The sequence below is a fragment of the Macaca fascicularis genome, chromosome 1, assembly GCF_037993035.2.
Source record: "Macaca fascicularis isolate 582-1 chromosome 1, T2T-MFA8v1.1".
Classification (NCBI taxonomy): Eukaryota; Metazoa; Chordata; class Mammalia; order Primates; family Cercopithecidae; genus Macaca; species Macaca fascicularis.
Genome location: NC_088375.1, coordinates 214,717,866 through 214,743,215, shown reverse-complemented (window position 1 = coordinate 214,743,215; position 25,350 = coordinate 214,717,866). Strand labels below are relative to the sequence as shown.

Sequence of the window (25,350 nt, the reverse complement as noted above, 5' to 3'; positions counted from 1 at the left end):
TTTACTGCAGAACTTCTCAGAGCCTTTAGTATGTTAATATACATCAAGAGGCTCAGTGATGGGCTACAGAATGCAGCTTCTCCAAAACTTGTTTCCCAACACAACTCCAATTTTTAAGGAAAAACTTACAGACTAGTGTTCTCTGAGAGTGGGGTTCCCTAAAGCATACTTTAGGGTGCTGTAACATCTTTCTTCTTCCTCCTCCTCCTCCTCCTCCTCCTCCTCCTCCTCCTCCTCCTCCTCCTCCTCCTCCTCCTCCTCTTCTTCTTCTTCTTCTTCTTCTTCTTCTTCTTCTTCTTCTTCTTCTTCTTCTTCTTCTTCTTCTTCTTCTTCTTCTTCTTCTTCTTTTCTTTGAGAGAGTCTTGCTCTGTTGCTCAGGTTAGAGTGCAGTGGCGCAATCACAGCTCACTGCAATCTCCAACTTTTGGGCTCAAGCGATCCTCCCACCTCAGCCTTCCAAGTAGCTGGGAATACAGGCACGCACTACCACATTCAGCTAACTTTTTTTTTTTTTTAATAGAGATAGGGTCTCGCTATGTTACCCAGGCTGGTCTCAAACCCTGAGCTCAAGTGATCCTCCCATCTCAGCCTCCTGAAGTGCTAACATTACAGACATGAACCACCCTGCCCAGCCCAGGGTGCTGTAACTTCATCTCTTTTCCATCCACCCCCTCTTAGTAATGCCCTGGGATTTCAGGGGCCTGCGCTGTGGGAGGAGTACTTGGGACATGGATCTCTGAGACAGTAAACAGAGAGAACAGAGTGTTCCTGAGAAAACTGGCCTTTTAACTTCCTGGAAAACATTGTGGCTTCTTGAACATTCTCTCAGCAATAGTATCTACCCAGCAAGCTAGATATTATCCCCGTTTTCCAGATGAGGAGACCATGGCTCAGTGGGGCCTGCACCCATCCAACTGGAAAGCGATGGGGCTGGGCCTCAAACCCAGGTCTTTCTGACTCTAAAGCTTATGGTCTTACCTTGTACTTTGCCTTCCTGCCTTTGGATAATTGAAAGATTGAAGCCAGAATCATTCCTGCCAGCCCTGGGGGAGAGGCAAAGGACTGGCACATCTGTACCCAACCACCCACTTCCCCTTGTCTTCTGTGAAGGAGCTGCCCTGCGTATGCTCAGTTCTCGAGCTCTGGCCCAACAGTGGAGGGGCACCTCTTCTGGCTTCGGACGGCCGCAGACCATGCTTGGAGAAGACTCGGCAGCAGGACATGGTAAATTTCAGGCCCTAAGTAAGAGCCACCCTGGGCACTTTCGGAAGCCTGGGCCCCTGAGGTTACTGTGTTCTCATGTCTGAGGCCCTAGGACCTCTCTCTGAGTCTGCACTATGGGCTTAGGCAGGTCCAAGGCAAAGCCAGGCATCCCAGGCTCTCTGAGGCCTAAGAGGGACAGAGAGGTTCGGTATGGCCTGAGCACACCACCACTGACACAGCTCTCTCTTTGCCAGGGAGCGGCACCACCTCCTATGGGCACCTCTCCCCTTCTGAGCTCTGCTGACCCTGGTGCTGTTCCCTGCCTCCAGCCTCTGAGTCCTCCCAGGCACCAACTGCCAGGAAACCTAATAAACAAGGGAAAAAGCAAAGAGCGAAGAGGCAGTCCCATCTGTTTGGGTCCCACCATCTGTTTCTTTCAGGATTCCCAACAGCCTCCTTTGAGCCTTCACCTGGTTTCATTGTGCCTGAAGCTTGGCTCCTTGAAGAGCCAGGTTTTGACCTTTTGGTGACCTTGCACTAGTTCCCAGGATGGCTTTAACCCTCTGTGTCCTGCGTGGATGTGTGTCTTTCTGTCTCTCTAAAGACAGCCTAACTACTGCACTCGTCCTAACCCCTTTCTAGGTACCCTCACATGCACAGTGAGGATCTCCTGCCTTTTGCTGTGCAGGAGGAAGACATCAGAGGTCCCGCCTGGCCACTAGTCCAGCCAGCCAGCCCATAAGGATTTTTTATTCCAGGTCCTAGAAAGTGTTCACAGACACTGATGGGTTTTAAAACAAAAACAGAAACAGAACCCAGTGTGACGGGGTAGAAACACAGAGGAGCTCTTCAGAATCAAAATGTTCTTTCAATTTCTTGGTCCCATTGGCCTCCAAAACCCAGGAGAACCAGCTCTACCCCTGAGCCAAGCTGAGCGTCCAGGCTTCAGGAAATTGCTGGTCTATACCTTCCTTTCTCCGAAGCTTAGCTTTTTTGGGTGGCCCATGGCTTCTGTCAAAATCACGAATCCTTTATTTATTTATTTATTTATTTATTTATTTATTTATTTATGGAGTCTCACTCTGTCCCCCAGGCTGGAGTGCAGTGGCGCGATCTCGGCTCACTGCAACCTCCACCTCCTGGGTTCAAGCGATTCTCCTGCCTCAGCCTCCGGAATAGCTGAGACTACAGGCACCCACCAGCATGCCTGGCTAATTTTATATTTTTAGTAGAGTTGGGGTTTCACCATGTTGGCCAGGCTAGTCGCAAACTCCTGACCTCAAATGGTTCACCACCTCAGCCTCCCAAAATGCTGGGATCACAGGCATAAGCCACCATGCCTGGCTACAAATCCCTTCCTTGAAATTGTTCTTTGATTCATGCCCACATTCCTGACTTTTTTTTCCTTTTTTTTTCTTTTTCTTTTTTTTTTTTTTTTAGGCAGATTCTGTCGTCCAGGGCTTTACTAAGCGCTTAGCAATGGACTAGGCACTATCTGCGTGTTATCTCATTTAATCTTTACCACACTGTGAGATAGATAATATTATCCCGAATTTGCAATCAAAATTTATAAAGTAATTTTACCAAGTCCCCACAGCTGGTCAGTGGTGGTGGTGGTGGTGGGGGTCAGGATTTGAACCTAGGCCTGTCTAACCTTATGGTGGGGCAACGGTTATATCTGTGAAAGATGAAGGCCCATCCGAGCAGGGTTTGAAACCCTAGCCTTACTCTCCAACCCACCTGCAGACACCATGAATTAGACCCTCACTCTCCTGGGGGAATGGGGGACTAGGAAGGGAGGGGAGAAGTCCAGCCTCACTAGTTCTTCTGTCCTAGACATGGAGGCAAGTCCCACTGCTCCCTTCAGCGAGACCACGTCCCCTGGCCGCGAGAAGCACGGTGCTTCTGAAGGTGAGTGGGCAGGTGGCCCTGCCTCTCCATCAAGATGGTGACAGGGATTGGTCCTGGGGTCAGGAGAGTGTCTTAGCACCAACAAAGTCCTCAGGGCTTCATGGAGTCCTCAAAGCAGCCCTCTGCACTGGGAATAGGATTATCCCCAATTGAAAGATAAGGAACAGGTGCAAAGAGGTGAAGTGACTTGCCCAAGGTCACAGAGCACACTGGTGACAGAGCTGGGCTTGGATCAGGCCTCCCAGTTCCCTGCTGAGGGACCATTTTGCCACTCCGCTCTGCCTAGAGTCCTCTAGCAACGTGCCAAGGAGGTCAACTCAGTGTCCCCATTTGGGAATGAGCAGAGCTGAGTGAAGCTGTCACTGCCCCCACAAGTAACTTTCCAGAAGATCCCAGGGGCTGCCGGCCAAGGAATCTTGGAGGCCAGCTTTTTACATGCGGACGTAATCTCATCCCACCTCACACCAACTGGAGCAGAAAGAGCTCCGCAGCCTAACGGTTAGCTCCAGTCCCTAGGAGCGTAGCTAAGCCCCTGCCCCTCTCTGGGCCTCTATTCCCCCTGTTGGTCAGTAAGCAGTTGGACAGGGTCATCTTCAGGTCTCAACTCGGTCATTCCATGGCTCTCCAGGTCCCCTGCGCAGCCTGGCCACAAATACTCTTTCTTCCATGAAGGCCTCAGAGAATCTCTTTGGATCCAGGTAGGTGGGATTTCCAATAAAGGTACACTCTCCTGCCACCCATTTTCCTGGGGTGGTCCCTGGGGTTTTCCCTGACTTGGAAGGCCAAAGGCAGGTTCAGCCTGACATTTAGGCAGGTGTCATAAAAAAAGGCACTCCTGCCCAGAGCAATCACTGTCTCCAGGCCTCACCCTACCTCAAATCCCCCACTTTACTTTATCTCCCACACTTCCAAGATATCTTTCCAAATGCAAGTACACATGGGAGGGCTGACAGAAAACTCTTCTGACCACTGGGCTAGACAAGAATATGATAGTAAAAGAGGGTCATGATCCAGATGTAGCAGCTCACCTCTGTAATCCCAGCATTTTGGGAGGCCAAGGCAGGAGGATCACTTCAGGCCGGGAGTTCGAGACCAGCCTGGGCAACACAGTGTGACCCTGTCTCTACAAAAAATTTAAAAATAGGCCAGTCGCGGTGCTCACCCCTGTAATCCCAACACTTTGGGAGGCCAAGATGGGCGGATCATAAGGTCAGGAGTTTGAGACCAGTCTGACCAACATGGTGAAACCCTGTCTCTACTAAAAATGCAAAAATTAGCCAGGTGTGGTCGCGCATGCCTGTAATCCCAACTACTCGGGAGGCTGAGGCAGAAGAATTGCTTGAACCTGGGAGGCAGAAGTTGCAGTGAAATGAGATCATGCCACTGTACTCCAGCCTGGGCAACAGAGCAAGACTCCATCTCAACAACAACAACAACAAAAAATTAAAAAATGAGCCAGACATGGGTGCACGCCCGTAGTCCAGGAGACTGAGGTTGAGAGGATTGCTTGAGCCCAGGAGGTTGAGGCTGCAGTGAGCTACGATCGTGTCACTCCAGCCTAGGTGACAGAGTGAGATCCTGTCTTAGAAGCAAAACAGGACAAAAAAAGAGGGTCCTCAGGAGAACATTAACCTCTTCCTAGTCGCAGGTGCTGCTGACTCATTGAGTGACTTGGAGCAGTTGCTTCAAGCCCATCTTTCCAGGCTTCCGCTTCCTTAGCTGTCAGATAAGGAGGTTGGAGGGAGCCATCTGTTGCATCCCTTCTGACCCTGACTTTCAGGGGCTTCTGGGTGGGCACTGGAGGTTGGGATGCCCAGGGCCACCTGACTTCACCTGCACAGGCTAAATCTCAACAAGTCCAGGCTACTGACGCGAGCAGCCAAGGGCTTCCTGAGCAAGCCACTGATCAAAGCTATGGAGTCGACCTCCGGGAACCAGAGCTTCGACTACGTACCGCTGGTGAGTGCCCTGACCCCAGGTGTCAGTCTCCCTCAGCTCCACTCAGCAGCAGGGCCTTCCTGTGATCCCCCTGCCCACCTCTCCACTTCCTCAAAGAGAAGAAGGCTTTGGTCTTAGAGCTCAGATCCCCCTGAGTTTTGAAGCTTCCTAGAGCTTCCCACCCAAGTAGTTAGCATGGCAGAAGGAGTTTGCATGAATCTCCCCTGCCCAGAGGCCTAGGGATATTGCTAGAAGCCAGCACCAGCATCACGAAAATTCTTTGCAATCTGCTATCTTTGCCTTAAAAATTCGTGGGAATTTTGCATTCTACTCCACGCATCTATGTGTATCTGTTTTTCAATACATAAAAATAAGCTTTGAAATGACTCACAAGTGAGTAAAATTAACATCCCAGGAACATGGACCGTGTTTAGCAACTGGGTCTGCAGACACCCCAGCATGCTGCGGCAGGGTGAGAGGCCCAGGTCTGGAGTGGGCTTCTCTGAATTAAGGAGCAAGGGAGCCTGGCCGTGCCACATCTGGGGCCCCTCAGGACTTGGGAAACAGAGGATGCTCGAAGGAGGGGCACAGTTTGAGCATCACTGCATACCTCTTCCGTCCCTGCATACCCAAGTGCATAATATTGTGAATTTCCAAATATCCAGGGCGACTGGGCACTAGGCATGTTTTCACTCAACAAGTATTTATTGAGTCAGGCCCAGTGCTAGACCCGGGAGAGACAACATTGAACTAGACAAATGTAGTTTCTGCACTCATGGCGCTAAGTGTCTAATAGGATTCAGACAAGGAACCAGGCAATTCTAACCGTTGGGAGTGGCAATGGGAGAGGTCTCGTTTGGTTGCGGAGTATAGGAGGTGGACATCTAGCCCAGGCTTGAGGTAGGGGGAGCAGAACCAAGCATGACTTCTTGGAGAAGGTCAAGGCTAAGCCAAGACTTGCAGGATGAAGAGTTTGGCCAAAGGCCTCCAGAGGAGAGACACAGCTTGAGAGCTGGGGAATGGAGTTGGAGCGGGTAAGAGTCAAACCGGGGTTAGGCGGTGCAGAGCTTTATTGATTGTATTTTGGACTTAGTCTATGAGACACTGAAGTCATTGAACTGAGCCTCCAAAAAGTGTGTGATCTATGCCTCATAGAGATCCCTGTGTATGTAGGACAGATGGATTGGGGGTAGGGAGAGGGGAGGAAAGAGGAGGCAGGAATAACATAAGGAAGCACGTGATGGATTGCAGAGCGATTTAGAAAGTAGACCTGTTGGGACTCGGAAACTGATGGTTACACAGGGAGAAAGAGGAAAGAGAGCTGCTAGAGTTCACTGCATGGCAGGGGACATTTCCGGTGGTTGAGCTGGGCCCACCCACCTAGGACAAGAGGCAAATATGTAGTGAAGATGTTGACTTGGGCTTGGAGAATGATCTGTTTGAAGTGTCTGCAGGATAAAGGATAGAGATGCTCAATTGACCTGGGTATCCTGAAAATCCCCCAGGCAGGCAGGGTGGGACAGGCAACATGGATCCAGGCTTTTGCATGGCCTGGGGCTCCCTGGGCTAAAATATTTGAGGCCCACTGAAGGGCTTCCCCCGCTCCAACAGGTGTCTCTGCAGCGGGCCTCCGGAGCCTTCCTGCTCAACCAAGCCTTCTGTGAGGCCACGCACATCCCCATGGAGAAGCTCAAGTGGACATCCCCTTTCACCTGCCACCGAGTGTCCCTCACCGCCCGCCCGTCTGAGTCCAAGACCCCGAGTCCCCAGCTGTGCACCAGCTCCCCATCTCGGCACCTGTCCTGTGACAGCTTCTCCCTGGAGCCTCTGACCAAGGGCAAGCTGGACCTGGAGCCGAAGGCAGTGATGGAGCACACTGGGAAGCTGTGGGCCACGGTGGTGGGGCTGGCATGGCTGGAGCACAGCTCGGCCTCCTACTTCACTGAGTGGGAGCTGGTGGCCGCCAAGGCCAACTCATGGCTGGAGCAGCAGGAAGTACCCGAGGGCCGCACGCAGGGCACACTCAAGGCTGCTGCCCGCCAGCTTTTTGTGCTTCTGCGGCACTGGGATGAGAATCTCAAGTTCAATATGCTCTGCTATAACCCGAATTATGTGTAGTTGGGTGAGGGGGAGGCTGGGTGGAGGGAAGGGTGGGGAGGAGAGGGATGGGTAGGGTCATGTCGGCCTGGTTTGGGGAGCTTTTGGAGCTGTAGCCAATACATCAGTTACTAGAAAGAGCCCTGGACTGGCAGCCAGGAGGCCTGAGTTCAATCCCAACTTTGCTACCATCCAGCCATGCAACTTTAGGCCAGTCCCTGCCCCCTATCTGGGCCACAGTTTCCTCATCTATAAAATAAGAGGGTGAGATGAGGGAGGTGGAGTGGATCTCAAACGGTTCCGCGGTTCCTTTCTGCCCGTGCAGGCAGTCCCAGGCCGACTGCTGCTGGGGCTGGGGAAGGAAGTCGCAGTGGAAGCCTGAGACCTCTCTGGAGGTAGACCACGTGGGCACAGCAATGCCCACTCAAATAAAAGGGCAGATGAGAGGACCCAGTGACCGCAAGTAACCAGGCCTACAGGCTTGCAGAGGCACATACAGACTAGCCAGTCTGGTGCTTGTAGGACAGGCTCTTGTCTCCAAGGTAACAGCCTAGGACCCCCTAAATCCCACTTAAAAGCCAATTGGAGAACCATCCTTCTCAACGCTTTTCAAATGAGTCGCTCGGGGGCCTTTTGTTTTGGCTAGGAAGCTTCCTTAGTACATGCTAGTATTGACTTACAGATCATTAGTGGCTCCCTCACTAAGAAGAGGTGGTGGCAGGACCAGGGAGACACCGTGTGAGTTGACGTGTTAGATTTAAGTGGCAGTCTGTGCGAAAATAGTCCCAAAAGAACAGACGTGGTCACAGAAGTCAACGAAGACACCAGACAACACCTTAATTTACATACTTTTAGAAATTGGGTAAAGCAAACTGCATCACTTGTACTGAGGCACTAGGGAGGCACCTCCAAGTAGGTCATGCCATGGGATCAGGGTGGCCTCTCGAGCCATGCCACGCTGTGGGAGAGAGGCACCTTTTTGCAACAGAGAGCCATGCTTGGCTGCAGTGCCTTTGGGGATGGCTGCTCTGGCCAGGGGAGACCTGATTTGTTTGGTGAAATGAATGAATTGACACTTTAGGCAGGATCCCCTAGGGGCTTCCTGCCCTCAAGCCCACTGTGTGATGCCCCACTGTGTGGGGACTAGAGTGCTGTGGCCTCAGATACCCTAATGGCTGGCACTGAGCTGCCCAGTCTCCTCTGCCCCACTGACTCCCCTGGAGGTGGGTCTAGACCTCACCAAGGAACCCCACTAGCTTGGGACTTCAGGCTGAATCTATCCACCCTGGAAGCCTCCTCCTTCAAGGCCTTAATCTCTCCTCATTAAATTCCTGTCCCAACCTTGGCGTGAAGCTCCACAGACTTCCCTCTTGGGAAGGCCTTGAGAGCTTAGCTCATCAAACCAACCCATGGGGTCCTGTGGGCTCTGGCGCAAGCCCCAGCCTCAGGAAGACTCGAGAGGTGTGCAGCCTCCAGCAGGGGCTGCAGTCAGGGAGGAGGCTCCAGCAGAACGCCCACCGGGCACAAGGGGAGAAAAGGCAGCCCCAACAGGATACAGTGCCCTGCCCCCCACTCCCCACCCCTCCATCTCACCCTGCTGCTATGCCACAAGTCTCCCAGGAGGGATTCTCACAGCCTTTTTGAATACTTAAGATAAAATCCCATTGCTGCCTCATGAACTGGCCCTGCTTCAGACTTACCCTCTGGGGAGGAACCCAGGCAGGCAAGCCTGGACACTGTGGCCATCATGACTCCAGGTGGGGCAGGACGCCAATCAGGGTGTTGGCTCAAAGTCAGTGCCACCAAGGCGGGTAAGGGCTTTGGGCTGTCTTGCTCCAGGCTTCCAGGAGATGGGAGCAGAGCTTTGTCATCTCCCTGCACACCCCCCATCCCTTGCCAAAAACACGTATTTAGCTATGCAGGCAGCAGCCTCAGCTTCAGGGTAAGGGTGGCTGGGGGTGGCATCTACTTCCTGGACCACAAGTAATGGAAAAAATGCCAGGTTTTGAGTCGGAACGCCCCGACTCAGGTCTCAGCCTAGTACTAGTTTGGGCAAGCGGTTTCTCCTCCTAGGTGCCCTGGAGCTGGGGCTTTCTCCTGCTCTGACAGTCCCAGACTCTCTGCCTTTGAGATGTTTCCTTCTTCATGACTGTGAATTTGCTTGAGTTCTCTGTGTGACCTTGAGCAAGTGGCGTGTGTGTTCTGGGCCTCTTTCCTTCTCTATGTAACCAGGCAGAAGTGGGCTGTCCAGCACCTCCCCGCCCCACCAGATGAGTCTGATTCTGGGTCTCCAGGCTTCAGCATGGACAGTGGTCAGAGCTGGAAGTGAATCGGTCTCTGCCAGGATAGAACTAGTGCTACAAGATGCCTAGCAGGAGCACAAGAAATCCAGCAAGGTGGCGGGCACGCCACCCACTTTTCAAGGAAAGTTCCTCAGACTCTGCTCCAGCACTAGCCACTGGAGCTCTGCAACATGTTTGAGGCCCAAGAAAACTGCTGAGGTCTGCAACCCTGGCTCCCCTGCCCAGCCCCAAAGGTGCAGAAGAACAAATCTTCATTGGTTGCGAATAACCCAAGAGCTGTGGGGGCAGGTCTGGACAAGAGACATTTTTAAAGACCTTCAGGGGTATTGAGATGACACGCAGTCTCAAAAACATGCTACCAGGATTGCTAGGCAGAGGACCTAAGGGACACGTTTTAAGGAAAAGATAAGAATCTTTGGTAATTAGTGCATGCATTGAAGCTAACAGAATTCTAAAGGTTCTGAAGCAGGGAACACATTGCCCCTGCAGTCTCATTTACTTTGGGTTAATCTGGTTTAACTTGTTCAACCAGCCCTTGCTTTCTAGGTCATACAAAGGAATATTTATGCCCTGTACTGTCTGAAGAAAGGGCTAATGCCACTGTATGACAAAGCCCAGCCTCCAAGCTGCCCTCAGTGGGAAAAACACTGAACTGAGAGCTGAGGAACCCAAGCATTGGTCCCAACTCCACCACCAGTGTGCTGTGTGACTTCTGGAAAATTACTTGCTTTCTCTGAACCCCTGTTTCATCTTTTTTGGAATGACGGAGGTTCACAAGATCAGCATTTCCAACACTCAGATGAGACACGAATAAGCCACCTATTAGAAGCCCTGCTATGGGCAAATACGTTGGGGAAGCAGTAGGAAGACAAACTTCTTTAGGTTAGGACAACCCGACCCGTTAATATGTCACTATGCGTTGTCAGGCTGCGAGCAGGTGGCCCAGCAGCAGCTCTTCTCAGCCTACTCGGTTGGAAAATGCTGGTCTAGATCTTCCTTAGGGCTCCTGGGGCACTGGCATTCAGAAAGCCTTTACTGGGTGCCTACTGTATGCCAGGCATGGCATACTGGGGTACCACAGTGAACATACGAGGTGCTGTCCCTGTCCTTTTTGGAGCTTGGCAAGAAGCATTTGAAGAATCTCTGTTCCATGAATCATTTTCCCATTCCCTGGTTCTGTAAGTGGGTTTGTCTTCACTGGCCCTTGAATGGTCCTGCCATCTGTGGGTGTGGCCTCACATTAGCACTACCTAGGCACTTGTGCTAATGGCCAGCCCCCTGAGCTTTCAGACACTCTTTTATGGTGTGGTATGGTACAGATGACCACAATAGCTCATGGTATTGCACAGCCAGAGGGGAGTTCCTGCTGGGGGCCTCCTTGTTCAGGTGGAGCAGGGATGACCCTGCAACAGAGTGCCCCGAGGGCCCAACCTCCTGCCACACGCAGATGCAGAACCCGGTCTCTGAGGCCCCCCAGCTCGACACCAACTCCAGATGCCAGGAAAATCGGGCCCCATCCTTTGGCAGACTTACACTGGACTTGTCCATAAGCAGCCCCGGTTTCCAGCCGGCACCCACGTTTCCCCAGCCAGTCCTCTCTCTCTCAGCAAAATGAATGGCCTCCCCTGGCCTTCACTGACCTAGCTGCTACTCACTGCCACTTGCTGTGGTTGATGAACGGACTAGCTGCTTCCAAGATTAGATCCTGGTGGGCTTTCACCTGCTCTTCAGAGACATGGAAAGCAAGGATTCCTTCTTCTCCCTTCCAGTTGGTTCACCAGGAGCAGCTGTCAAAAAAGGTTTCTGGAAGTTTCCTCTAGATCCTGACTTGCCCTCTGTTAATCCCTACCCTTACTTGAGGGCCATGCTACTGCTCCCCTTCTCTTTTCCTTGGCAGGGACTGCCCATGAAAGGGAAGGAGGAAAGGGGTCTCCCCGGTCCGTGTACAGCCTGCCCCCCATCCTGCGATTGGCCGCCCCATTGACCTGCCTGGCTGGATCCTGCGTGACACCCCAGCACCTGTCATTCAGGGGTCCACATGCCCAAATGCATGTCTATTTGCACATTATAACATCTCCAAGTGGTCCCTAGATTCAAATGCATTCCATACTTTTAGTGCCCTGGGAAAGGAGAGGGAAGGGTACTGCCACCCCAGGAATGGGGCACGTGCTCATTGCCTTGGCACTTGGAAGATTTTTTTCTCACCAATCTAGCAGAGACTAGAGAAGTCAACAGAAAAAAGATGGACACATTCTTCAGCACTAACATAGCATGCTCTGCAATGCCAGTGTAAAAATAACCGGGGCAGGGGTGTGTGTGGCATTTTGCAGCTGGGTAATCTGATCCGCAGAGATCTGCCCAAGGTCAGAGGCTTGGCAGCAGCTCCTGGCCACGCCTACAGCTCCCAACTGTGGACCTCTCTGCCCTGTGTGTCCAGCCCTGCTCCCAGCCCGTTGACTTTAGCCTCTCAACAGCACTGCCTCCCCGGGTTACCCAACGAGGTGGGATTTTTCTCCTGTTCATGCTGCAAATCTCCTTGGCTCAGGGCCAGCTGTCTTGAGCTTACAGCCGCGTCCCAATGCAAAGCGCCTCATCTCAATGCCGCTGACTGTGGTGACACATGTGGTATAGTTTCACTATCTGCCCAGGTGGCTTTGGCTCAAGTGGCATGGCTGGTGCTTGTCCCCGTCAGAGCCTCAAGTGCCTACAACATGCTACCCGTGCCCTCGCCTCCTCACCTGTAATGTCCCCACAGTGCCTGTGACACTTTCTTCTTGGGATACGCATCACCTGCTTGCCTGGTAGCCAGTTACATAGATGTCATGGAAGTCCTGGATGTCAGCCGTCTAATGTCTACTGATACTCAGCAAATCCTACCCTGGGGCTGTGTATATGTCTGTTCTCAAAAGAAATGGCTTCTTTGTGCATGGTGGCTACTGTTCTCTTCTAGGCTTTGAGCTGATAAAAATTGTTGAACCTCATAATATGACAAAGTTATACTTGTGTCTGATATTTTGTTCTCAAAGCCAAGGATACTTGGTTTTCAAACTGGCAGTTCAGTGATCTGTTTGCCTCACTTCACGTGTCACATCTGCCTTTGCTCAGGTTCCCCATAAGGTGACCAATTGTCGCAGTGTGCCGGGGACTGAGGAAGGTTGCCAGGATGTGAGACTTTTGGTTTTAAAAGTGGCATAGTTCCGGTCAACCTGGAACAAGTTGGTCACAGCAGTTCCTCCAAAAGCAGAGCCCGAGACAAGGATTCAGTGCAAACAGTTTATTTGGGTGATTCCAGAAAACACACTTCAGGAAATATGGAAGTGAAATAGGAATGCAAAGAACACCAACAAAGGGAAGGTTATCAAGCAGGTTACTGCTACAAGTGTGGACCCTCGCCCCACTGGTAACTCTGGGAGTCAGAGTAGATGCACACCCCAAAGCTCACAGTGAAGGAACGGGGTGCATGTACACCAGCTCCACTCAGCCCTTGGGGAGGGCCACTCTGGAGGATTGATTCCTTGGTGCTTCTGGTCTAGCACAGGTGCACCAGCTGAGAAGGCTCCTGCAGCCCGCGAGAAAGCCGCCAGGCAAAGAAAGGTAGGCGCGGGCGCTAATAAAAGGAGAACATGATGCAATGTCTACCATGCATTTCCTTCAGCCCTGGCACCTCCCCTGCACAAATGATTGAGACATGCATACAGTATCTTTGCAGATGTTAAAGTTCCAGATATGCTCTCTACTATTCCAAGACCTCTGTAATAATAAATGACCAGGACATATCATTATGGAATAGAGACAGTCTAAATTACAAAGGGTAACCCATATTTTTTTAAGTACATTTGGTTTGAAATTAGGAAGATGAACCATGAAACTGATTTTTTTGGGTTTTTTTTAAAGAAAGAGATGCAGGTGCTGGCAGATGTGACTCAGGCCCAAGTGCACTGACCTGAAACATGCCAAGGGGCTGCAGCAAGGCACTGACGGCACCTGCAGCAGTGTCTGTCCTGAGCTGCTTGCCATATTTCAGATTTCTCCCAGAAGCAATTCGTGATCACAAAATATATTTATTTGAAAATCATTACCAGCCACCATCTTGTCTTGGAACCCACACAGACTGACCCCAAAATCAAACATAAGCCTCATTTAGAAATCCTTTAGCAACTTGCCTTGTTTCCTCGAAATCAATCATCCCTTTTTAGATTTGAGGGAGAACAATGGACTATAATGGGAATTCCCAATAGGCCAGAAGCATTGAGTGGTGTGCTAAGGGCTCCCAACGGGAGAAATTGGAGGAGCCCCCAGGCTGAAGCTGACATGGTAAACAGAGACCCTGTTCACATGCATGGCCCTCCTAGGTGACGTTCAGCTGGATAATGGGCTGTCACTGTGATAGTCAAGCCCTCTCCTTGGCCCTCACCATGGCTCAGGCTGCTGGGGGGACCTGACACCCCCTTTGTACCTCACTGACTTCTGTGAACCTGGCACTGCCTCTCCCTTTGGAAGACACGTGCTTCTTTGTTCTTTTCCTCCACTGTGCATCCTGTAACGGCCAGGGGTGTGTGTGTGTGTGTGTGTCCTGCTGGGATGGCAATTAGGGTCTCCTGGTCCCTCGCGGGTGTAGAACACATTGAGGAAAGCAGGTTCTTGGGGCTTCTGGGCTCAAGAACTCTGTAGTAGACAATGAAGTCAGCCTGACAGTTCAGGATTCTGGGCCTCCTGGGTCCTCCATCCCACAGTACCCGACTCCCTCCAAGGCACTGCTTGCCCCCTGCCCCAGGAAACCTGAGCTCCCCTGGGCTCAATTAATCTGTATCCTGGTCTGAAACGGAGAGAAAATGCCATGTTGAGTCCAGCCTAGCTCTGCCAAGCTCTTTTGTTCTGCCATCAAGCAGCAGGTGCCCTCATTTCCATCTGAGCCTCACCTAGAATCTCCCAATTATGAATTCATCCTAGAAGCTTCCAGACCACCCATGCACCAAGTCCAGCAACCCCAGATCCAGGGCCTGGGAGGCGGAAGGGGGCACATGTCCTCTATGATAAGTGAGACAAGGGTAGTCTGGGATGGCATCTGCTGAGAGGGGTTCCTCTCCTAGCCTGGGGGAAGGAGGGGCGCTGGATACCCAGGATGGTGGCCGTCCCCAGCTCCTGAGCCCTCAGTAAGATCGCAGAGAAAGTTGTTTAAAACGTCTTCCTCAGCCATCCCAAACTGAACTAACCACCCCCTGCGCTACTCCCAAGCTCCAAGATCCTCCAGGTTGCACATACGGGCCCTCCCGGGTGCTGACCCAGTCTCCATCTACCCTTCATTCCTGGCTTCAGAATCCGGGGCTCCCCAGTGGGTAGGAAACCAGGGATCCTTTGTAGGAATTGCCTTCGCCCTCCAAGCCTGCTGTTCTGATACCGTTCAGCAGAGGGCGCTGTGGGCGTGCACTGCCTTCCAGGCCCAGGCCAGCTACTACCAAAGACATCTGTGGAAAGAGGAGCGGCAGGGATGAAGGGAGGCTTCAGAAGCTATTCCTGTCCCTTGTCAACAGTCTTTCTTCTCTGCTAAAAATGTGACACTAGCTCACCTGGGGCTGGAAAGGAGAAGGTGACCTCTTGGTCGTTCCCTGCTCGGCCCACTCCTACTCCTCTTCACCTATTGGTACCCCCTCCTCCTCCAAACTCCACGGGAAGCCACTCTCACGAACACTTCCCAGAGTTCCTCTCAGCAGCAGCCTCACAGGGCACACCTTATTGCACGTATGTGTGTCCTGTCTTCCCCATCGGACTGGGAGCTCCAATCATACTTGGAAGTCTCCTCCAGCGCAGGATGCTGTTAGGTGAAAGGCACTTAGAAGAGACCTCCTGACAAAGCAAAACAGGATAGAGACCAGATTCTCAGGCTTCCCCAGACAAGCCATCCAAGTCCTTGCATGTTCACTTTGCCTATGAGGGACATTTCCCAGGGGCACACTCTACTCCTGTCATCCTTCAAAGTTCAATGCAGAGCTCACCTCCTCCAGGAAGCCTTCCCTGACTGGCACCCCCACGGCAGACTGGACCTCTCCAACCTCTGCTCCCACAACCCTTTGTGCATACTCTAGGTAATGCCTGCTACAAGCACTTCCCAATGGCATTTCAGAGCTGTGGGGCCATGTGTCTCCCTCATCAAACTATGAGCAACTTGAGAGAAGAGACCTGGCCTCAGTCATCTCTAGGCCCTCTGCAAGGTCTGGAACATCCTAGCTGCTCAGTATATGTACGCTCAAGTGCAAGGTTAAAGTCTGACCCAATCATTCCATCTTTAGTGAAAATCATCCAAAGTTATAACTGGGGAGTCTTAAATGTCAGACAGGATTCCGAGGTCTTTCCATTGATTCCTCTCATTTGCTCCTCACAACTCTACAGATTACCATATTGGTGTTATGAATTAAGGATGCTGAAGTTCAGATACATCAACTAATTTACCCAAGGTCATCCAGCTAGAAACCAATGGGGCAGGATTCAAACCCAGGTCTGACCCTCTCTGGAGTCAAGTCTTTTAAAAGCATTCATGCGTTCATTCGCTCATTCCACCTGTGAATTCACTCTATATCTACTGAGTATCGGGTATTACCAGGCTAGGCTAACACAGCCAAGTAAAGGGAAGACAGGGGAGAATTTGTTACTGAGCTTTTCATTTTCTCCCAAGGTAATGGAAGAACTGCTTTTCCCTGCTCAACTGCTGGGACTGCAAGTTCCCTCTCGTCTTGCCCACCAAGTCCCTCTCCCCATACCATCTCCAGAAGGTAAATGAAGCCCAACTCTTCCTGTCCCTCCCTGAGGAGGCAGCTGGGAATCAGGAGACTCAAGACACAGGAGGAAAATCAATGACACATCTTCCTGCCTTTCCCCAGCTCATCACACACCTGCTCACAGGCCAGCAGGAAAAGCAGCAGACAGCCTCTGGCTTGGGGGACCCAGGTCCCAGCTGCTCCGACTGTCGGCATTCCCAAGATGTCAGACCTAAAAAGGGTGCTTAGAAACCTCCAAACACTCACCCCCACCCCCATTTTATGGATGGAGATACCGAGGCCCTGGGAGGGATAGGCCCTGGGACAGAATCACTCAGGTCCCCAAACACCTGCCTTCACTGGGCCGAAAGCTCTCACATTAGAGCTACTCTAGGGTAATACTATGGTTTGAATATCTGTCCCCTTTGAAACACATGTTGCAATTTAATCCCCAATGTGGTAGTATTGAGGGGTGAGGCCTTGAGGAGGTGATTGGATCATGAGCGCTCTGCCTTCACGAATGGATTAATCCATTAAGAGGTTATCATGGGATGGGAACTAGTGACTTTATAAGAAGAGGAAGAGGGCCAGGTGTGGTGGCTCATGCCTGTTATCCCAATACTTTGGGAGGTCAAGGCAGGTGGATCACCTGAGGTCAGGAGTTTGAGACCAGCCTAGTCAACACGGTGAAACCCCACCTCTACTAAAAACACAAGAAATTATCCAGGCATGGTGACAGACGCCTGTAATCCCAGCTACGAGGCTGAGGCAGGAGAATCACTTAAACCCAGGAGGCGGAGGTTGCAGTGAGCCGAGATCATGCCACTATAGTCCATCCTGGGCAACAAGAGCAAAACTCTATCTCAAAAAAAAAAAAAAAAAGAAAAAGAAAAAGAAAAAAAAAGGACAAGACCTGAGCTAGCACATTTGCCATCTGCACACTCAGCCTCCTCACCATGTGATGCCCTGCACCACCTCAGGACACCAGAGTCCCTACCAGCAAGAAGGCTCTCCCCAGATATACCCCCTTAACTTTGGATTTCCCAGCCTCCATAACTGTAAGAAATAAATTCCTTTTCTTTATAAATTACCTAGCTTCAGTTATTCTGTTATATGCAACAGAAAATGGACTAATACAGGTAATGTCTTCAAAAGAGCCACCGTGAAAACGTATGTGTTACACATAGAGGTGAGGGCTAGAGATAAGTGACGGCAGAGGCGCCATGCACACAAACTAGATACTTAGGATGGTGGAGGTGGGGCCCTAGGGCAGCAGGGAACCCTAGATGGAAGGGGAGCAAGATCTGGAAACAGGCTGGAAGAACAGGTGGGGCCCGCAGAAGACAAATCCTGCTGCCCTCTCCAATTGGTAGTAAAACCCAGATCCCTGGATACTGCAATAAGATGGGGGGATGGGCTGTCCACGGCTCCCAGGAATCATTCAGCGAAGGCACAGCTCACTACAGGTGCACAGATTATGTGCCCCTAGGCAAGTCCCTTCGCCTCTCTGGGCCTCAGTTTCCCTGTCTGTTAAAAGAGGGAGGTAAACTGGATAACTCCTAAGGTTCCCTCCAGCTCTGAGGCTGTATGTTAAATATCTTGCTTCCAGACCTGAGAGCATTCAAGGATGAGAGGGTGAAGGAGACTGCCTCCACCCCGCCCTTGCTTGCTGTGAGGTTGTGTCTGCTTTCCTGGAGACATGGACTCTTCCTCAGGCCAAAAAGCCCAGCTTTCAGGTGGCAGAGTCCAGCATGGGTGCACCTGGTCCAGGGATGGAGAAACGAGCTCAGGAACCCAAACAGCCACCTTGAGCCTCCAGTAACCACCAACCAGGCAGAGCATCCAGATTCAGTGCCAGAAGGTCCCACAGCCACCAGGACAACTTCCCTCCAGGCTTTGGGACAGGAAGAAATTACAACCACCATCAATCAGAAGTTTGGCCTTGGGTAGCAAATCATGCATGAGCTTCTGGGCTGACCTCTCTGGCCAGCCAGCATCTGCCTCTCACTAGCTGGGCAAGTGACTTTACCTCTCAGGGCCTTCGTTTGCCCATCCAGAAAATCACCGTGCCTACCTCACTCATGTTCACACCAAGAAATGTGCTTGGCCCAGTGTGGCTCAGCAGAGGGTCCCAGGAGGCCCCTGCACAGCTGGCTTTGAATCCATCTTTATGGAGTGGGGTGGGAGGGGCAGGGCACAGTTCCCTGGATTTTATTAAGCTGTGATTCTCAGCCCAGAGAACTTTCAGGGTGACACCAGCAAGGCCTAGGAGTTGGCAGACACTACACACAGTACCAATAATAAAATTAAATGAATCAGTGTTCTCAAGTTAGCCCCTTTCCTAACCACAACGACTGCCTAGAGTGGGGCAGTACTAATGCATGGGGCGTGGGTGGTCCCGGCAACAGGGGTGAGGGGTGAGGGCCTCCACCAGGCAGGAGGCAGAAGCCAGCGTGGCAGGCTCCCGCTCCCTTCTGGGTCTTTCCAGCCTCCAGCTGGCTTCTGGCTTTGCCGGACTATATCTTATGTCCCTCTTCATCTGCTTCTCCGTCCCAATAGGTCGCCCACCCCTGGCTTTGTCCCGCCTCTCCACGCTCCTCCAGGGAGGGTCTCTCAGTCTGTTTTCCCCCTGCCCTCACCCCTCCTTCCTCCAACGAGCAGCCTCCCTAACCTCCTCCTACAAACCCCGCAAAGCCACAGCTGTCCTTAACCCAAAATCCTGCCAATTATCCTGCCAATTAAACCGCTCCCTCCGGCTCTGGCTGCGGCTGCTGACGTCGGGAGATCCGGGCGAGGCGAGGCCGCCGCCTACGCGGGTGGGGTTGGGAGAGGCGACGCCCCCCTCCCCGGGCCCCGCGGCCGTCGGTCAGTCCGCCGGCGGCCACACGAGCCCGCACCAGACCCAAGCGCCACCCGTCGGTCCTCGCTCCCGCCGGGCCTCGCATTCCTGGTCCCCCACCTTCTGCCCAGACCCTGCCCACGCTGCCCGCACCAGCCCTAGGTCCCAAGGTCCCCACCCTGAGCGAAGATCCCGCCTGGGCTCCCCGCATCTTCCCTTGGTCCCACGGTCCCCAACTTGGCGCCAAGACCCCGCCTGGGCTCCCAGCATTGCCCCTCGTGCTCGGGGCCGCCCGCCCCACGCCAAGTCAGCAAATGTAGCCCAGGCTCTGCCTCTCGCGCTGCAGCTCCGCGACCCCCACTCCGAGTTCCCCGCGTCCCAGCGTCCCCCGTGCGCTCCCAGCACCCTCCGCGCCCCGACCGCGCACGCCCCGCGGACGCCGCGCCGCGACCCCGCTGGGTCCCCCGCCCTCCCGGCAGCCTCCGCGCCCTCGGTCCTCGGTTTCCCCGCTCCGAGCGTCGCTGGCTCTGCCTTCACAAAGGCGTCGCCGTGGGAACCGGGAGGGGGCACATTAAGAGCAATTAGCCTGCGCACACTTGGCAGCGATACCTTAATAAATAATAGTCTGAAAGTCATGTAAATAAATATTAGAGCGCATTACGAGGGCAGGAGGCGCGGCACGGGGCCCGCGAGCTGGGGGCGAGACACCGCCGCCGCTGGGGATTGACAGGTGCAGGCGGGGACCCGAGATCCCCGCGCCCGGGCGGCCTGCGACCCGCTGCCAGGGGCCCGGCAGTCAGGGGTGGAGGGAGAGGCCCGGGGAAGGAGCCCCAGGGAGACAGAGAAGGCCACAGAAGGAAATAGGGAGAGGGGATGGGGGAGAGAGAGAAGGAGGGAGTTGGGGAAGAGAGAGAGAGATGGAGGGTGTGAGGACGAAGGGTGTGAGGACGCAGCAGGGAAGTGGAAGAAGCAAAATTTGGTCCCCTAGGGCTCTGGGAGATTCCTCCCTTCTCCTGGCCAGGCTTCTTTTCCTTGGCCCGGGCTGTCCTTCTCCTCTGCCTTTCTGAATGCCCCTTCCCAGTCTCCTTTGCTGGTCCCCCCTACATCTCCCCAGCCTCACCGCTGGAGGCACCGGGCTCAGACCTTAAATCTCGTGGCTCCTAGCCTCATTCATTCACTAGATGAGCACAGCCCGCCTAGATGCTTCCCAGTCATCCACGTGTCAAGGGCTCCCACCTGCAGACCTCCAGCCAGATCCATCTCCTCTGACCCACAGGCTGACAGGTCCCTTGGACGTGGGACCTCAACTGGCCGGACACTGAACCCCTGCCCTCCCCTCTAGAACCTGTTTCACCCATGCTGTGCCCCAGCTCAGGAAACGGCTCCAGTTTTCCACTTGTGGAGGAAAAACCTTCGTGCCATTCTTGACACCTCTCTCTGACACCTCCTATGTAGCCCCTCAGAGGGTCCTGCCATGTCCACCTTGAAGGTGTTTCCAGATTCCTCCCACTGCCATCTGCTCCGCGTTGCCGCTTAGCCCAAGCCCCACCCTCTCTCACTGGGACTGCGGCTACAGCTCCTCCTCCCTGGGCTCCTGCCCCCCTTAACCTCCACCATCCCTGTGGACAGAGTGGAGGCTATAAAAGTACAAGTCACCCGAGTAGCTCGGACTACAGGCGCGTGCCACGACGCCCGGCTAATTTTTTGTATTTTTAGTAGAGACGAGGTTTCACCATGTTAGCCAGGATGGTCTCGATCTCCTGACCTTGTGATCTGACCGCCTCAGCCTCCCAAAGTCCTGGGATTACAGGCGTGAGCCACTGCGTCCGGCCAAGGCAGGAGAATCGCTTGAACCTGGGAGGCGGAGGTTGCAGTGAGCTGAGATCCCACCACTGTGCTCCAGCCTGGGTGACAGAGTGAGACTCCGATTCAAAGAACAAAAGAAAGAAAGTGCTCACCTCTCTGCTCAGAAGTTTCCTTCAGAGGAAAAGCCAAAGTTTTTAAACTCCCCCACCAGGCTCTACTATCTGCCCTCCACCGCTTCCTGGCAGCTCCGACCTCCTCACCCACCTCTCTCCCCCTCGCTTCTCTGCTCCAGCCACCAGGACACCCTCCCTGCTCCTCAAATGTGCCAGACCTGCTTGCACCTTCAGGTTTTGGCACTGGCTGGCCCCTTTTCCTGGAACATTCCCCAGCTGTCATCCTAGTTTAGCCTATCTCCTTCCAAGTCTTTGTTCAAATGCCCCATTCTCCATTTGGCCATCCTATTAAAACTGAATTTCTCCTCCAGCCCAAGAAAACCTCCTCCTTGACATTCCGCTTTCTATTCCTTCATAGAACTCAACCGTTTCTAATACCCTGCATCATTTACTGATTTTGTTCATTCTCTGTCTCTCCCAAGTAGACAGTAAGCTCCATGAAAGCACGGATTTTTGCCATTTTTTCCCTTCACTGTTGTATCCCCAGTACTAGAAATAGAGCCAGGAACATAAAAGAGATTCAGTAAATATTTGAAGGAAGAAAAGAAAGTGGATAGGAGGCTGGAGGGAAGGAAGGGGGAAAGGAGGAGAGAAAGAGAGCCCGGAAGGAGGGAATGGCTTGGGCACAGGCAGGGCAGCCTGGGCAACCATCACTGGGAAGGGAGTACTTGGAAGGACCCTGCCTGCTTGGAGCTTGGGGTAGCCCCAGGGCTGGCATTTGTGAGCGATTACTTCACCAGCCAGTACCCAGGCTGAAGGGGCTCCAGGTTGGGGATCTCAGATGCAGCAGCCCCACCCCAGCCAACACCTCCGCCCCCAAACCCACGGAAGGGAGCACCAGCTCCACCTCAGGCCCCGGCTGGGTGTTGGACGCCAGTGCTAAGGGCGGCACTGCATGGGTAGGCCCCTGGTAACAGCCACAGTAATTACTGGTTGTATGCGATTAGGGGATAATTAGGCTTAATAAGTCCAAAAGTAATTACCACGCAGGCTGCTTGCTGCTTTGGAAAACAGGGGCCCCCAGTGAGTGGGTGCCAGATAATTGAGAAGGGGGAGAGTGGGCATTATGGGCATCGGGGTGCTGGGCCATTTCTCTGGCAGATGCCCGAGTCCTCCCTGCCTCATCCCCACCAGGGGCTTGCTCACCTCCAGTGATGAGGAGCTCACTGTTGCGCAGATAGCTCCTTGCATCACTGGAAGTCTGCGTATACAATTTTGCATACAATTTAGGCTATTACTATTCCTGACAATAGTGTAGCCTCTTCACTTTCTTACTCAACATCTTAGCATGTGAATAAACACAGACCTAAAGTATCGTTCATAAAAGAAGCAAAGTGTATCCTAATAGGTATCACCACGGATAGTCCTATTGACTCACCACAACACCGATGTAGTGCTTCTTGTTTTTTTTTTTTTTTTTTGAGACGGAGTCTCACGCTGTTGCCCAGGCTGGAGTGCAGTGGCACGATCTCGGCTCACTGCAAGCTCCGCCTCCCGGGTTCCCGCCATTCTCCTGCCTCAGCCTCCTGAGTAGCTGGGACTACAGGCGCCCGCCACCGCGCCCGGCTAATTTTTTTTGTATTTTTAGTAGAGACGGGGTTTCACTGTGGTCTCGATCTCCTGACCTTGTGATCCGCCCGCCTCGGCCTCCCAAAGTGCTGGGATTACAGGCTTGAGCCACCGCGCCCGGCCTAGTGCTTCTTGTTAGTGCCACTGAGTTCCTAACTCTTTAGCTGTACTGCTGCTACTTGGGGGCCCCACAGAACCAATCCAATCCACTTTTCCAGAAATGAATCCATGTCTCCTTGAATCTTTCTTTCTTTAGACAGAAGCCAGTGGCTGGACACATTGCACCCTGCCAAGGAAGTCTTGTGGTGCAATGAAAAGGGCGCCCTGATCCTGCTGCCAACTAACCTTATGTCCTTGGGCAAAGTCGCTTGACCCCTTTGGGCCTCCATCTTCTTGTCTGTGCAAAGGGGGCAGGGGCACCCCAGCTTTGCTCCCTCAGGCCAACCCTAAGACCCAAGCAGCCCCAGGTCCATACTGGCCAAGGGCTTCCATGCTAGAGGCTGGGGGAAATTCAGTGACCTTTTCAACCCTGGAATGGTTTCCTTTCTTTCTCACTGGACTGCCCTTTAGAGTTACCTTGGGAAAAGGCCTGAGAAAGAGCAGTGATCAATGCTCTGATCTGAACATACATCCCTGCCCTTCCATGACCTCAGACATCTGCCTTCATCTTCATTCTTAGAACTCAATTTCTACTCCATCAGGGGAGTGGAAGTTTGCAGGGCTCCAAGAGTATCACAATAAGATGTAAATGCTTTCTAAAGTTTGCCATCATCACTTGGGTAGAGATCCATTTGTATGACTGTAATGAGCTACGATGGTTTATAGGATGACACTTTATATCCATTTTCTTACTTGATCTCTACCTCAATCCTGTTGAGGCATGTGTAGTGCTGTCTGTATTTTACACATTAGGCAACTGAGGCCCAGTAACTGGGAAAGAAAAAAAAAAACTTGTCCAAAGTCAGATGGCTAGCAAAAAGCAGAGCCAGGATTTGAACCCAGGTCCGGTGCCAAATCTTGTGCTTGTAACCACTACCGTATACTTCCTTGTGGCCTGAGAGCTACCTGCTCTAGCATCTGGGACATCAGATAAGAGGATGAGACAGGATGCAACGGTAGAATCCACCCTCCTCCCCAGTATTAGAGCCCAGGGGCCTCATCACAGGCTAATGAAGGTCTCTGGCCCCATCTCGCCAGCATCTTTCTTGGCAGGACGCTCAATGTAACTCTTTCTCCATCAAGGAGTATTTTCCTGAGGATCCCAGGGGGAAAGAGAAGTGCCTGAAAGAACAAATACCACAACAGAAGCTTCTCATCTCTGCCTGGAGCAGTGCAACATGGAGACAGAACACACGAACATAATTAAGACCATTCTAGCCCTGTAAACCACAAGGCCTGCAGGCCAAAAGAAGGAATGGAGTGAGAATAGCCTCATTTAGCTCCTGTGGACTCCAGAGGACCACAAATATGGATTCACTAGGAATATGCATCCTAAAGTCCCCAGAGTAGGAAAAAACTGCTACTGCCATAAAAATAATAGAACTGTCAACAGGCCATAAAATCTGCTCCATTAATAGGAAAAATATATCATGGAGTTTTCTTTCCTGCAAGAGTATCAAAATTACAATTTTTTTCAGAAAATCAGAAAATAATATCACTGACAAACAATGATCCATGAGAGAGGTGGACCAGGGTTGGGTTACATGAATGCTCCCCAAGGTAGTGTGGTCCCAAAGCACTGACCCCCAGGAGATTTTCAAACATATGGAAGGCAGGTGCCCACTCCAGGGGATTCTGATCCAACAGGTGAGATGCAAGACCTTGAAATCACAGAATTAAGTGGAACCCCCCCCCTCCACTCCCACAGGAGATTCTGCAGCAGCCCTTCTAGCCCGTGCCAGGGTTGGAGACCACTGCCCAGGTGCCCATCCAGGTTTCAGCACCAGGGACAGGGCACACAAGTCATCTCTCAAAAGTATTAGGCTCGGTCACTCTGCTTATGTGGGGAGCTGTTTTTTAAAAAATACCTTAGCTCTCTTTTTTTTTTTTTTTTTTTTTTTTTTTTTTTTGGTGGGTGGGAAACTGAAGATATCTCGCCTCCTCCCTCTCTCTGATTGGGAGAAAAGCATGTGCTTTGGGGTGAGCACTGCAGCCCAGGTCCTGAAAGGCATGAAAAGTCAACCAGGGAGGGAGCAGATGAGGAGGGACCGTCCCCCAGCAGCAACAACACAAAGACCTCCTGCCTTTATTTGATAATGAGGAAGAGGAGGGAGATGGAAAGGTCTAGGCTTGGAAATCCAGTGTAATAATATTGAATCTCACCCTAACTGGTTGTGTGGCCTTGGGCAAGCCTTTTCTCCTCTCGGGGCCTGCCCACACACTTCCTGGGCCCTGTGGCTGGGGAGGGTAAAGCTGGCATTTGACCCTACATCTTCCTGATGACTCAGATAATGCTTTCTCGCTCTACCTCACTCAACATGGTCTCCAGTGAATAATCCCAAATCAGCAGTTCTCAAACTGTGATCCACTCAAAAAGTGAGAGTGTCCTCAGAGACAGATTTTGTGCATAAAAGAAGAGATTGGGAGTACTATAGTAAAAAAGAGTTTGAGGATTACTAAGGTAAACAGAGTCATACAGGTCTTTTTGCTGTAGGACTTCCCAACCCTCTAATGTGCTATCATGTTATTTCCAAGATGGCAGCCAAGAAGTATTCAGCGTTTTTCAAACTTCCTTTCATGCAATACTTCTAGGAATCACT

General features: G+C 52.2%; 1 protein-coding gene across 1 annotated transcript in view; it reads left to right on the top strand.

Moving 5' to 3' along the window:
* The window catches only part of VWA5B1 (von Willebrand factor A domain containing 5B1), a 68,449-nt gene extending 56,016 nt beyond the window's left edge, over window positions 1-12,433 (top strand). The window contains exons 18-22 of the mRNA XM_015441497.4: window positions 1,111-1,224; window positions 3,040-3,114; window positions 3,743-3,812; window positions 4,956-5,073; window positions 6,664-12,433. Coding sequence (XP_015296983.3) covers window positions 1,111-1,224; window positions 3,040-3,114; window positions 3,743-3,812; window positions 4,956-5,073; window positions 6,664-7,170 — 884 coding nt within the window. The 3' untranslated portion in view covers window positions 7,171-12,433. The remainder of the gene's footprint in view (window positions 1-1,110; window positions 1,225-3,039; window positions 3,115-3,742; window positions 3,813-4,955; window positions 5,074-6,663) is intronic.
* Window positions 12,434-25,350: the final 12,917 nt, after the last annotated feature.